Source organism: Saccopteryx bilineata, chromosome 1 (genome assembly GCF_036850765.1).
Source record: "Saccopteryx bilineata isolate mSacBil1 chromosome 1, mSacBil1_pri_phased_curated, whole genome shotgun sequence".
Classification (NCBI taxonomy): Eukaryota; Metazoa; Chordata; class Mammalia; order Chiroptera; family Emballonuridae; genus Saccopteryx; species Saccopteryx bilineata.
In genome coordinates, this window is record NC_089490.1 from 153,044,401 (window position 1) to 153,057,390 (window position 12,990).

Here is a 12,990-nt window from a genome sequence, read left to right on the forward strand (position 1 = left end):
AGGTTTGCATTTGATTCTGACAGACAGTAATGAAACAACGGAGCCAAGAACTGGTGGGCCATTAGCTTTAATCCTAGCTCGCACCCGGTGGGTGAGAAATACACACAGTGGGAAAACACTTCCCTTTCCATTCAGGGCTCCCAAAGCCACTGACTTATCCGAGTTTCCTAGAATCAAAGATCTCTACCTCACCTCTGTTCCCTATCTCCTTCTCTCTGCACAAACTGGCTTCTCCCTCAGCACTCCGCCATCTTGGCTGCCTCTCCTCTCCTCCACGTGGCCTTTTTCTGCCCTCCTCTAGCACGGGCTCCTCTGCCCCATTTTATACTGTAGAAATCAAAACCTTTAATCCAATATACAAATAAGGAAGTCTCTGATACAAAGTCATTTATCTGAGGCATAATGGGATTCCTCATAAGAGTGCACCACCCCATATCATGCAACAGTCAAGGGTGTGGGGAAAAGCTTAGGTTTGAAAAGATCTTAATATTAAAAGGGTGGGAAAGGTTTAATCTAAAAACTAAGCCTTAGGCTATAATGACCCTGCCTGCTTACAGCCTGTCCCCCACACCCAATGCATACTACTATAAGCGAGCAAACATATACATATTTACTGATAGATATATGAATTTACCAGAACTCCAACTGCCCTTCTGTTGTCCCACCTGGCTGCCTGACCTCACCCTTACTTACTGGACAATCGCCCCTGAGGTAGAAAAGTTTCAGAAAGCTGATTAACTGCCCAAAGAGGAGCATTGCAGAAAGCTGAAATCCTAAAACTGTAAAAGGGAACATACCAGAACTTCTGACTCAGTATCTCCTCAGGCTCTCCCAAGCCCTATAATATTCGCCTCATAGTCTGTAACCAGTGCCCTTCTCCCCGGAGAAGTGCCGGCAGGGTTCCTTTCTTCCTTTCAATAAAGCCTGTTACTCTGGTCTTTTCGGACTCCCATAGATTCCAACATTTGGTGCTGAAACCCGGGACGGGGTACCGAAACCCAGGACAGGGTACTGGTTGCCTGGACGATCCCTCTTTGCTGTCCAAATGAAGCCTGGACAAGCAATTGTAGGTCAACTGGCCAGCAATCTGACCCTGTCCCGAACCCCTGCCAGACCAGAAAGGTAAGGAGTTTCTCCCTCTCCTTCCCCAGTTGGCCTCCAAATTTCTCTCTAAAAACATCCCTTCCTGGTCCAATGGTTTTGACTTCTGACTCCATATCTACGAGTGGTCTGCCTCTACTCCTTTATGGACTTCTATAAAAGTCTAGGCGCGCCTAGCCAGGCCCCTCTCCTATGTCCTGGGATCTCAGCCTTGGGGTGACAACCTCCTGTCTGAGACTCTCTTTCTACGGAGATTTTCTCCTCTTGGAACTGTGACTGAAGGCGGGGACGCTCCCTTCTCTCACCAGTCTCCTCTACTGTGGGCTCCTCTCAATCCAAACCATCCAGCCAGGCTCCCCTCGGAACACGGGTTCCTCCCAATCTCAGGCCTCAGAGACTACTTCTCTACTCCTTCAGGACTCGCTCTACTCTCTGAGGTTCACAGTGTGGGAGGTTTCTACTCTGAACAGCCTGCTGCTATGGACTTCCTCAAAAGTCTAGGCACCTAACCAGGCTGCTTTCTACTACTATTACAATATCCCAAGAGATCTTGACAATTTCTGCCACTGGACAGGGAGGGCATCAGAAATTCTTTATGTGCAGGCTTTCTTCTCCCTTTGCTCCTGTTCTTAATTTCTGTGCCGTCTGTTCTACATGCAGGTCATTTTTTGGCCAAAGAAATCTCACCTAAAGCTTCTGCTCCTAATCTTTCCTTCTCCGCAGACTCCCAACTCTCTTCCCCTCCTGCCTGACCCCCGGGGGCACCCCTTTCTTGGGACCCCTCTTTGGTCCCTCTGCAAATCTCTTCCACTTGAGTCTTTTCCCTCCAGAAAGCCCCTCCCCTCTCTTCGCTAAATCCTCTTTCTCATTCACCTGCAAATACCATCCTCTCTTTCTCCTCCCCTGCTGGCCAGGGGCCCCTCCCTTCTCCACTGTGTTCTTAAACCCCTCCTCCCTCCTTACAGACAGGTGGCTCTTTCTCTTTTTTCTTCTTTGACCCATTCCCCCCTCCCCATCAGCTTCAGCTGTATCTTACCCATTTTCCCACCCCACCGGCTTCGGCTACAGCTATGCCCTTCTCCCCCTCATCCTCTCCCCTCTCTTCAGAGCTCCTAATCTTTTTTTTTTTTTTTTTTTGTATTTTTCCAAAGCCAGAAATGGGGAGGCAGTCAGACAGACTTCTGCATGTACCCGACTGGGATCCACCTGGCACACCCACCAGGGGGCAATGCTCTGCCCATCTGGGGCGTCGCTCTGTTGCAACCAGAGCCACTCTAGCACCTGAGGCAGAGGCCACAGAGACATCCTTAGTGCCCGGGCCATCTTTGCTCCAATGGAGCCTCGGCTGTGGGAGAGGAAGAGAGAGACAGAGAAGAAGGAGAGGGGGAGGGGTGGAGAAGCAGATGGGTGCTTCTCCTGTGTGCCCTGGCCGGGAATCAAACCCAGGACTCCTGCACGCCAGGCTGACACTCTACTACTGAGCCAACTGGCCAGGGCCAGAGCTCCTAATCTTTTTTACTCCTCTGACCATGTGGCATCACCACCAGCACTTTAACCTCCTCTTTCTCCTCCTGCAGATTCTGACCCTCCTTCTTTCCATCCAGCTGTTCACACTGTCCATCTGTCTGCTTCCTCTCTTCCTCCCATCTATGCTGAGAACTCCCTGCCATCTCGAAAAGCTTAAAAAAGCACAGTTGTCTATTGAGCTGTGTGAATGAGTAATCTGTTTTGTCTCTTTGTTTGTCAGAAAATATCTCTAGTATAATTTAAATTGAAACAAGTAAAACGTGCTCATTTAAATTTCTTAATTTATAATTTGTATGTGAAGTCTTTGTTTAATGTGTAACTGTGTCTGTTTCTGAGGCCTTAAACCAATAATTACCCACCTCTTAAATCAGGGGTCAGGAACCTATGGCTCGCAAGCCAGATGTGGCTCTTTTGATTGCTGCATCTAGCTCACAGACAAATTTTTAATTAAAAAAATAATAACGTTCTCCCGCTCAGCCCACCCAGTGTAATTATAGCTCCCCGGTGAGAGGGTGAGGAGAAGGATTGGCAGTGTGGGGGTTGGGAAGGAGAGATTGCTCAGGAACCTTCCCTTCTGCCATTGTTGACCTTGTTAACTGCTGTGGTCACTAGTGGTTCCCCAGCCAGTGTCTGGGGTGCATCTCCTCTGCAGACTGTCACCTCCCTGAGCAGACCTGGCCCCAGCCTTGGCTGTTACACCCTCAGAGCCATTCTTTAAGCAGCTGCTACCACTTCTTTAAAAAATAATAATAATAATAACGTTAAAAATATAAAACATTCTCATGTATTACAATCCATTCATTTTCTACCGTTCATGTTCATGGTTGCAGGTGGCTGGAGCCAATCACAGCTGTCCTCCAGGACAACACCAAATTTTTATTGGATAATGTGTAATGTACATGGTTGTTGTATGGCTCTCACGAAATTACGTTTTAAAATATGTGGTGTTCATGGCTCTCTCAGCCAAAAAGGTTCCCAACCCCTGTCTTAAATCAAGGCTTACTCATCCCCATTGACTCTCCCTGCAATACCCCCATCCTTCCTGTTCGAAAACCTTCAGGGGCTTATCACCTCGTACAAGACTTATGCCTAATCAATGAGGTGGTAGTTCCCCTCCATCCAGTAATCCCTACTCTCTCACCCTGACTCTTACTTTCTGTTTGCCTTTACCTGGACACTAATGCAGCCAGCAACTTACGTGGACTGTCTTACCCCAGGGGTTCAGAAATAGCCCAAACCTGTTTGGGCAGGCACTAGCTCAGGATTTAGCAGCATGCTATTTTGAAACTAGTGCTCTCTTACAATATGTAGATAACCTGCTCCTCTGCAGCCCCTCCCTGCCTGCCTCAAGGAGACACACTGCCACCCTTCTTAACTTTCTCACCATAAAGGATATCCTGTCTTCTCTGCTAAGGCTCAACTTCACTTCTAGTCCGTAGTCTATCTGGGCATTGCCTTAACCTCCACCAACTGAGATCTCACCCTAGATCAAACTCAGACCCTCCGCAGTCTCCAGCCACCAACAACTGCAAATCAAATCCTTTCTTTCCTCAGTCTAATAGGCTTCTTTAAACACTGGATTCCCAATTTCGCTCTCTTAGTCAAGCCCCTCAGTGAGATCTTCTGAGCATGGCTTTTAAGGTCTATATGGCCAAGGAAGTAACAGAAAAGGCAAATAAGGCCCAAAAGAAGTCAGGAAATACCAGCTTTTGGCATACGCTCTTAAAGGCTCCAGCACCCTAAAGGGCTTCATAGAATTCCATCATGGCCCTGCTTCAAGAGTAGAAAGAAAGGTCATTGAACTGAAGCGTGCCAGGCTTCCCGGCCCCACCGGTTGACACGTCTGTGCTGTGGAAAAGGGACACGAGAAGGTAAGCTGCCCCCTTGCTCCATGGAGGGAAGGGTTCAGTTTCTTCTAACCCTGCTCTAGCTACCTGTGACCTGACCTTCCCAGCATGCTGGGAATTGCCACTGAAGGCTCAAGGACATTGTTCACGGGCCTAAGGTGTTTCTTCTAAGTAGCAGATAAACTGATCTCATTTCTTGTGAACACAAGGGCCATCTACTATGCCTTGCCTGGATATTTGAATTTTATTTATCCCTCAAAGATCTCTACTGTAGGTATTGACAGTCTGATTTTGCTGCTTTATTTAATGCAAGGGTCCCCAAATTTTTTACACAGGGGGCCAGTTCACTGTCTCTCAGACCGTTGGAGGGCTGGACTATAAAAAAAACTATGGACAAATCCCTATGCACACTGCACATATCTTATTTTAAATTATTTTTATTTATTTATTCATTTTAGAGGGGAGAGAGAGAGAAAGAGAGAGAAGTGGGGAGGAGCAGGAAGCTTCAACTCCCATATGTGCCATAATTGGGCAACACCAGGGTTTTGAACCGGCAACCTCAGCATTCCAGGTCGACGCTTTATCCACTGTGCCACCACAGGTCAAGCCTGCATATATCTTATTTTAAAGTAAAAAACAAAATGGGAACAAATACAATATTTAAAATAAAGAAGAAGTAAATTTAAATCAACAAACTGATCAGTATTTCAATGGGAACTATGCTCATCTCACTGACCACCAATGAAAGAGGTGCCCCTTCCGGAAGTGCGGTGGGGGCCGGATAAATGGCGTCAGGGGGCTGCATGCAGCCTGCGGGCCGTAGTTTGGGGACCCCTGATTTATTTATTTTTTTTAATTTTATTTATTTATTTTTTACAGAGACAGTGAGTCAGAGAGAAGGATAAATAGGGACAGACAGACAGGAACGGAGAGAGATAAGAAGCATCAATCATTAGTTTTTCATTACACGTTACAACATCTTAGTTGTTCATTGATTGCTTTCTCATATGTGCCTTGACTGCGGGCCTTCAGCAGACCAAGTAACCCCTTGCTTGGAGCCAGTGACCTTGGGTTCAAGCTGGTGGGCTTTTGCTCAAACCAGATGAGCCCACACTCAATCTGGTGACCTCGAGGTCTCGAACCTGGGTCCTCCACATCCCAGTCCGATGCTCTATTCACTGTGCCACTGCCTGGTCAGGCTGGGGACCCCTGATTTAATGTATAGTATCTCCTTTATTCCTCTTGTCTCAATGCCCCATGCCTATTGTAGGCTGGGACCTGCTGCTAATTCCAGCTAGAAGCAGTGGTCACTAGGACTTAAACTCTAACTACAAAGTGTAGAAACGTAACCACCCTTTTCCTAAGTACTTGCAGGATTTACAGGTTACTCAGCAAACTGTTCAAAACCGTCCAAGACCCTGATCAGGTGGTGGTGCAGTGGATAGAGCATCAGACTAGGATGCGGAAGACCCAGCTTCGAGACCCCGAGGTCGCCAGTTTGAGCGCGGGCTCATCTGGTTTGAACAAAGCTCACCAGCTTGGACCCAAGGTCACTGGCTCGAGCAAGGGGTTACTCGGTCTGCTGAAGGCCCATGGTCAAGGCACATATGAGAAAGCAATCAATGAACAACTAAGGTGTCACAATGCGCAACGAAAAACTAATAATTGATGCTTCTCATCTCCCCGTTCTTGTCTGTCTGTCCCTGTCTATCCCTCACTCTGACTCTCTATCTCTGTTAAAAAAAAAAAAATTAAAATTAAACTTTTTTTAAGTTACAATTAATTTTTATTTTATTTATTTTTATTTTTTACAGAGACAGAGCGTGAGTCAGAGAGAGGGATAGACAGGGACAGACAGGAACGGAGAGAGATGAGAAGCATCAATCATCAGTTTTTCATTGCGCGTTGCAACACCTTAGTTGTTCATTGATTGCTCTCTCACATGTGCCTTGACCGCGGGCCTTCAGTAGACCAAGTAACCCCTTGCTGGAGCCAGCGACCCTGGGTTCAAGCTGGTGGGCTTTCCCCTCAAACCAGATGAACCCGCACTCATGCTGGCGACCACAGGGTCTCGAACCCAGGTCCTCTGCATCCCAGTCCGATGCTCCATCCACTGCGCCACCACCTGGTCAGGCTAAAATTAAATTAAAAGATAAAACTGTCCAAGAGGCGCTTCCAGCACTATAGCACCCAAGGACTGACTTTCACCTGGACAGGTCCACACACTGTGATCCTGACAACTCCCACTGCTGCTAAAGTAGAAAAAACAGCATGCCTTACTCCAAGCACAAACCAGAAGCTGGTTGGTCTACATATGGCGAATAAGGACTCTTTTAATCAGGCTTTGGGAAAAGGGAAACTAGGGGCGGCTCTTTCCTCCACCCTGACCATCTGGAGCTCAGAAACAGAGAAACAAAACTGACCCCTTGTCATTCTATTCTCTATTCACCTCTCAACCTGCCTCACCCAATCAGGGGCTTTCTACTCGTGTGGGATCAACACCTATATGTGTCTCTCTACTAATTGGACAAAAACCTGTACCCTAATCTATCTCACCCCAAATATCAACCTAATCCCACCCCAGGAGCCTCTTCCAGTTCCTAGTACACTACTCGTCAATCTAAGGACCAAATGAGTTATACAGGTAACTCTTCTTGTTGCTTTAAAATTTTCTATAAAAATAGGTCTAGGAGCAGGGGAACTGGCCACTGCCCTGTCTTATTCCCACTCTCTCTCTCTCTGAAGCCCAGCAAATTTATAAAAAACAAACCGAGTCATGGAATCAATGGTTTCGCACAAACTGGGTGTCTTGACTATTGCCTTTCATTGGTGTACTCACTCTCCTATTTATTTTTCTAACTTTTGAACCCTGCTTCTTACGTTTGTTCACTAGTTTGTTACAGAACCGCATGCAGACCTTCACTAATCAGAAAATTGGAAAAACCCCATGTTCTTGATGCTAACACCAATTATAAGACCAAGCCTAATTTTGTGCCTAATTTTTAAAAAAATTTTTTTAGACTTTATTTATTCATTTTAGAAAGAGGAGACAGAGAGAGAGAGAGAGACAGAGAGAGAAGGGAGGGAGGTGCAGAAAGCATCAACTCCCATATGTGCCTTGACCAAGGAAGCCTGGGGTTTCGAACCGGTGACCTCAGTGTTCCAGGTCGATGCTTTTACCCACTGCACCACCGCAGGTCAGGCTGTGCCTAATTTTAATGCTTGCCTCTTTCTTTATCAAGTTCCAGAAGGCTCGAATGAGGGAAATCTCCAGGATTACCTACAATCAAATGCTTTTATAACCCCTACTCCAACTGCCCCAAGGGGAGGTTCACGAAGGAGGCCCCCAATAGGGATAACAGCAGAAAGTAGCTCCAGAAGATGGCCAGTTTGAGACAAACCTCCTTCCTGAACCCCATACCCTCTCCTTCCCCCCACCTCTTTTCCTTTTAATCATACCACAGAGTTGAGAAATGATAGATATATGAATTTACCAGAAATTCCAACTGCCCTTTGGTTGTTCTGCCTGGCTGCCTGACCTCACCTTTACTTACTAGGCAATCGCCCCTGAGGCAGAAAAGTTCCAGAAAGCTGATCAACCGCCCTAAGGAGGAGCTTCCAGAAAGCTGAAATTGTAAAACCATAAAAGGGAACATACCAGAACTTCTGACTCAGTATCTCCTCAGGCTCTCCCAAACCCTATAAAATTCACCTCATAGTCTTTAACCAGTGCCCTTCTCCCCAGGAGAAGTGCCCGGCAGGGTTCCTTTCTTCCTTTCAATAAAGCCTGTTACCCTAGTCTTTTTGGACTCCCATGGATTCCAGCATTTACAAACTTATTTGAACAACAGGAGACTCTCCAGATAAGTTTCTGTGGAGCTATAACTGTTCACTTGACTCCTTGTGGGCCTTTCACTTACTTTTCTCTTCTGAACCATTTTGATGGTAGGTTGACTTGTTACAAAGTGCATCTACTAAAAGTGAAATGTGTTTCTCTTTGTATTGGTCAAATAAGTTTGTAAAATATGATTTTTATGTTTGCTGGCTTCTAGTTTGCATTGGGGGCTGGGCAGTGCCAGGTATCTGTGATCTGTGAAATTGCAAATTACTTTCCTATTTGGGAAGGGCCATTTTTTTTGCTAATATTTGCTGGAGGAGAGGATGTCAGGTCAGAAAGTTTTGAAAGGAAAGAGAAATTCTGTCCCCACCCCTGAGAGGTGTGGTAGGATTTCTTTTTCCCTCCCTGATCCCTTGCCCTCCAGGGAAGAAACTAGTTTCTGCATTTCCCTTGGCTTCTCTTGCGGCTTGCCTGTCTTGGTGAAACACCAATAAACAGAATGGCCCACCATCCTCTGTCTCTGCTGTTTCTTTACCGTTGGCCAGAATCCAATAAGAACCTGCATGTGAATGGCCACGATGGCGGCATCCTTTGGCCTTACAGTTTGAAAGAACAGAGAAAATTGCACAAGATTTACCAGCCTTTGGGGAAGTGGTGACTGGTTACCAAATTCAGTTGCTTATGTGAAGTTCAAATTAACTGGGAATCCTATGTTTTATAAGGCAACCAACCCTACTTGGAGTTCTACATGTGGTTGCTGGCCACAGATGGCCACTCTGGGTCTCGATTTTTTTATTTTATTATTTATTTATTTATTTTTCTTTACAGGACAGAGAGAGAGAGGGATAAATAGGGACAGACAGGAACAGAGAGAGACGAGAAGCATCAATTATCAGTTTTTTGTTGCGACATCTTAGTTGTTCATTGATTGCTTTCTCATATGTGCCTTGACCGCGGGCCTTCAGCAGACCGAGTAACCCCTTGCTTGAGCCAGCAACCTTCGGTCCAAGCTGGTGAGCATTTTTTATTTTGCTCAAGCCAGATGAGCCTGCACTCAAGCTGGCGACCTCGGGGTCTCGAACCTGGGCCCTCGGCATCCCAGTCCAACGCTCTATCCACTGCGCCACCGCCTGGTCAGGCGGATTTGATTTTTTTAAAAAAGGAATGTCTTGCCTGACCAGGTGGTGGCGCAGTGGATGGAGAGTTGGACTGGGATGTGGAGGACCAGGTTTGAGACCCCGAGGTCGCCAGCTTGAGCGCAGGCTCATCTGGTTTGAGCAAAAGCTCACCAGCTTGGACCCAAGGTCACTGGCTCGAGCAAGGGGTTACTCGGTCTGCTGAAGCCCGTGGTCAAGGCACATATGAGAAAGCAATCAATGAACAACTAAGGTCTCGCAATAAAAAACTGATGATTGATGCTTCTCATCTCTTTCTGTTCCTGTCTGTCTGTCCTTGTCTTTCCCTCTCTCTGTCCCTGTAAAAAATAAAATAAAAAAATAAATTAAAAAAAATAATGTCTTGAACATGGAGCTAAACAGTTACGATCACATACTTTGCAGGCATCAACTTGGAGTTTAGTGTCCATGAGGACTGCCTGGATATTCACAGGACACTTCTGGAAATCAAAAGCTGGAAAAACCGGATCGGGAAGTGGGGTCAGAATTTCAAGCATTCCCAGGTTGGTGAACATCAGGGCTGCCTCTTGGGACCAGATGTTTTGGTGTGCAAACTAAAAAAAAAAAAAAAAAAGTGATTTTTGAAATCAGGTCATTCTAATTCTTTTTTGAGGATTTAAATTTTGTCTTGGGATTCAGGTTTAAAGAAGATAGATCAAACACGCAAACAGTAAAGTCATGATACACTTTGTTGAGACACCTACTTATCAGTTTCATTCATCCCTCAGTGTTTAAATTAATAATAAAAACTGTATTTTATATCAGAAAGGATACTCAGGAAATTTATTTACAGGTAGGTCATGGACCTCTTTGGAGAGTCTGTAAAGCTACAAAATCTCTCTCAGAAAACAATGGTCATCAGAATGTCAGGGTTAAGACTTCAAAGAGTCCATTCTCATGCTGATGACCCACCGCCAGAGATCCTGTCCTAATTCCATTGTCAGGCAACTTTCAGGAAATACGGGCTGTAGATCTAACAGGAAAAACAATGAAGTAGCAGTCAGCACAGCTCGGGGGACTCTTCTGGCTCAGTTTGCTAATGGAACCTTAAAAGAGAGAAACTTTAACTTAAGTTTTCTCCCTGTAAAAAGTTGTATGACATTGACTCTTTCACAAGGGTTGTTCTGAGGATGAAATATAATTAAATATGCATGATGTATATGATAATGTGAGATACTCTCAGTGTCACCACTCCCTACCTCTGTAACCTTGGACAAATGACTTTACCTCAGTTTGTCGGTCTGTCCAATGTGGGCAATATAATTGGTCTACTTTTCAAGACGATAGGGTTAAATAGGGTAACAGAAGATAGTTAGACCAGTACCTGCCATATTCTAAGTGCTCAGTAACTTTTAGCTGTAATTACTGTTATTTTAATAACTATTAAAATTATTATTATGACTATAATTATTAAATTAATGTTAATAATTTAATATTAACTAAAACTATTATTACTATTGCTATTAAAAATATGGTTACTATTTTAGTAGCTGGAGCAATTTCTAGCCTTCAGAAACAGTACTGAAAGTTTGAGAACAAGACTGTTAACCTGACAAACCCAGCGATAACCCTAACTTTGATTTTACCTACTTTGATCAGGAAATTTGTCAGGATTCCTAAGCTGCCATAATACAAATCATCCTCCCGAGTTAAAACTGCCATTTCATTCTCACCTAAAAAAATCAAACAAGATGAAACAAAAATTGAAATGAGGCTTGTTTCAATGGACAAATATATTAAAAATGTAAACAGATTTTTTTCTTAAAATTACCCCAAATTCCATCAGCTAGATTGGGGGTCAGCAAACTTCTTTTGTAAAGGACCAGATGGCAAATATTTTCTGCTTTGCTGGTCATGTGATGTCTGTTAGAAGTATTCGACTCTGTGAAAGCAGCTCTGAACAACTGGTAAATGAATGAGCATGACTGTGTTCCAATAAAACTTTATTTACAAAAACAAGCCATGGGCCCTGGCCGTTTGGCTCAGTGGTAGAGCGTCGGCCTGGCGTGCAGAAGTCCCAGGTTCGATTCCCGGCCAGGGCACACAGGAGAAGCGCCCATCTGCTTCTCCACCCCTCCCCCTCTCCTTCCTCTCTGTCTCTCTCTTCCCCTCCTGCAGCTGAGGCTCCATTGGAGCAAGGATGGCCCGGGCGCTGGGGATGGCTCCTTGGCCTCTGCCCCAGGCGCTAGAGTGGCTCTGGTCGCAATAGAGCGACGCCCCGGAGGGGCAGAGCATCGCCCCCTGGTGGGCAGAGTGTCGCCCCCTGGTGGGCGTGCCGGGTGGATCCCGGTCGGGCGCATGCGGGAGTCTGTCTGACTCTCTCTCCCCGTTTCCAGCTTCAGAAAAATACCAAAAAAAACCCCACAAAACAAAACAAGCCATGGGCCACATTTAGCCCACAGGCAGGGGGTTACTGAGTCCTGACATAAATAACCACTCTTTATTTATTTATTTATTTATTTTATTCATTTTAGAGAGGAGAGGGAGAGACAGAGAGAGAGAGAGGAGAGACAGAGAGAGAGAAGGGGGGAGGAGCTGGAAGCATCAACTCCCATATGTTCCTTGACCAGGCAAGCCCAGGGTTTCGAACCGGCGACCTCAGCATTTCCAGGTCGACGCTTTATCCACTGTGCCACCACAGGTCAGGCTAAATAACCACTCTTAACATTTTAGTAACATCTTTTCTGATAGTTTTATATACATGGGATATTTTGTAACCCTCCAAGCTGCTTTGTAATTTAATTTTTTTCATTCCTTTTGTGTACATCAATGTAATTGGCTGGTTGATGTTCTGGTGTCTGGATAAACTATAACTGATTTAACCAGTCCTCTGGTGATGGACATTGAGGTTGTTTATGATCTTTTGCACATACAAAGTTCCAAAGAACAAAGGACACCATTAAAGGGTTTTATAAAAGGGGGCAATGAGATCCAATGTATATTTTTATTCTTTTTTTTAAAAAAGCAACCAAAGAAGTTACCAGAAAAAGTGAGGCTTAAACTGAGCCTTGAAAACAGCATCTGATGTAGAAAAGTGCAGTGTGCTTGCAGAGCAAGGACCAGACTGATATTGTGGAAGATTTCTCAACCTGGGCTCCACTGACATTAGGGGCTGGATGGTTCTTCATGGTAGGGGCTGTCCCGAGCATTGTACAATGTTGGGCAGCATCCATGACTTCTACCCAGAAGATATGAGGAGCATCCGCAGTTGTGACAACCACAAATGTCTCTATACATCACCCAGTGTCATAGGTTGAGAACCATGGGGTTAGGTGGACAATAGGGATCCCTAAGGGCAGTGATGGGCGGTCAGATGAGGTACACAGACCTGAATGGCATTTTTTAAATGATTTTATTCATTGATTTTAGAGAGGAGAGAGAGAGAGAGAGAGAGAGAGAGAGAGAGAGAGAGGGAGAAAGGCAGGGATGAGGGGGGAGAAGTGAGAAACATCAACTTGTAGTTGCTTCCCGTATGTGCCCTTTTTTTTTTTTCCCCCGTATG

General features: G+C 45.3%; 1 protein-coding gene across 1 annotated transcript in view; it reads right to left on the reverse strand.

Moving 5' to 3' along the window:
* Positions 1-12,990, reverse strand: part of CATSPERD (cation channel sperm associated auxiliary subunit delta) — a 77,100-nt gene that overhangs the window by 24,409 nt on the left and 39,701 nt on the right. Inside the window, exons 11-12 of the mRNA XM_066252671.1 lie at positions 11,079-11,161; positions 9,866-10,042 (exon numbers count right to left, since the gene is read on the reverse strand). Coding sequence (XP_066108768.1) covers positions 9,866-10,042; positions 11,079-11,161 — 260 coding nt within the window. The remainder of the gene's footprint in view (positions 1-9,865; positions 10,043-11,078; positions 11,162-12,990) is intronic.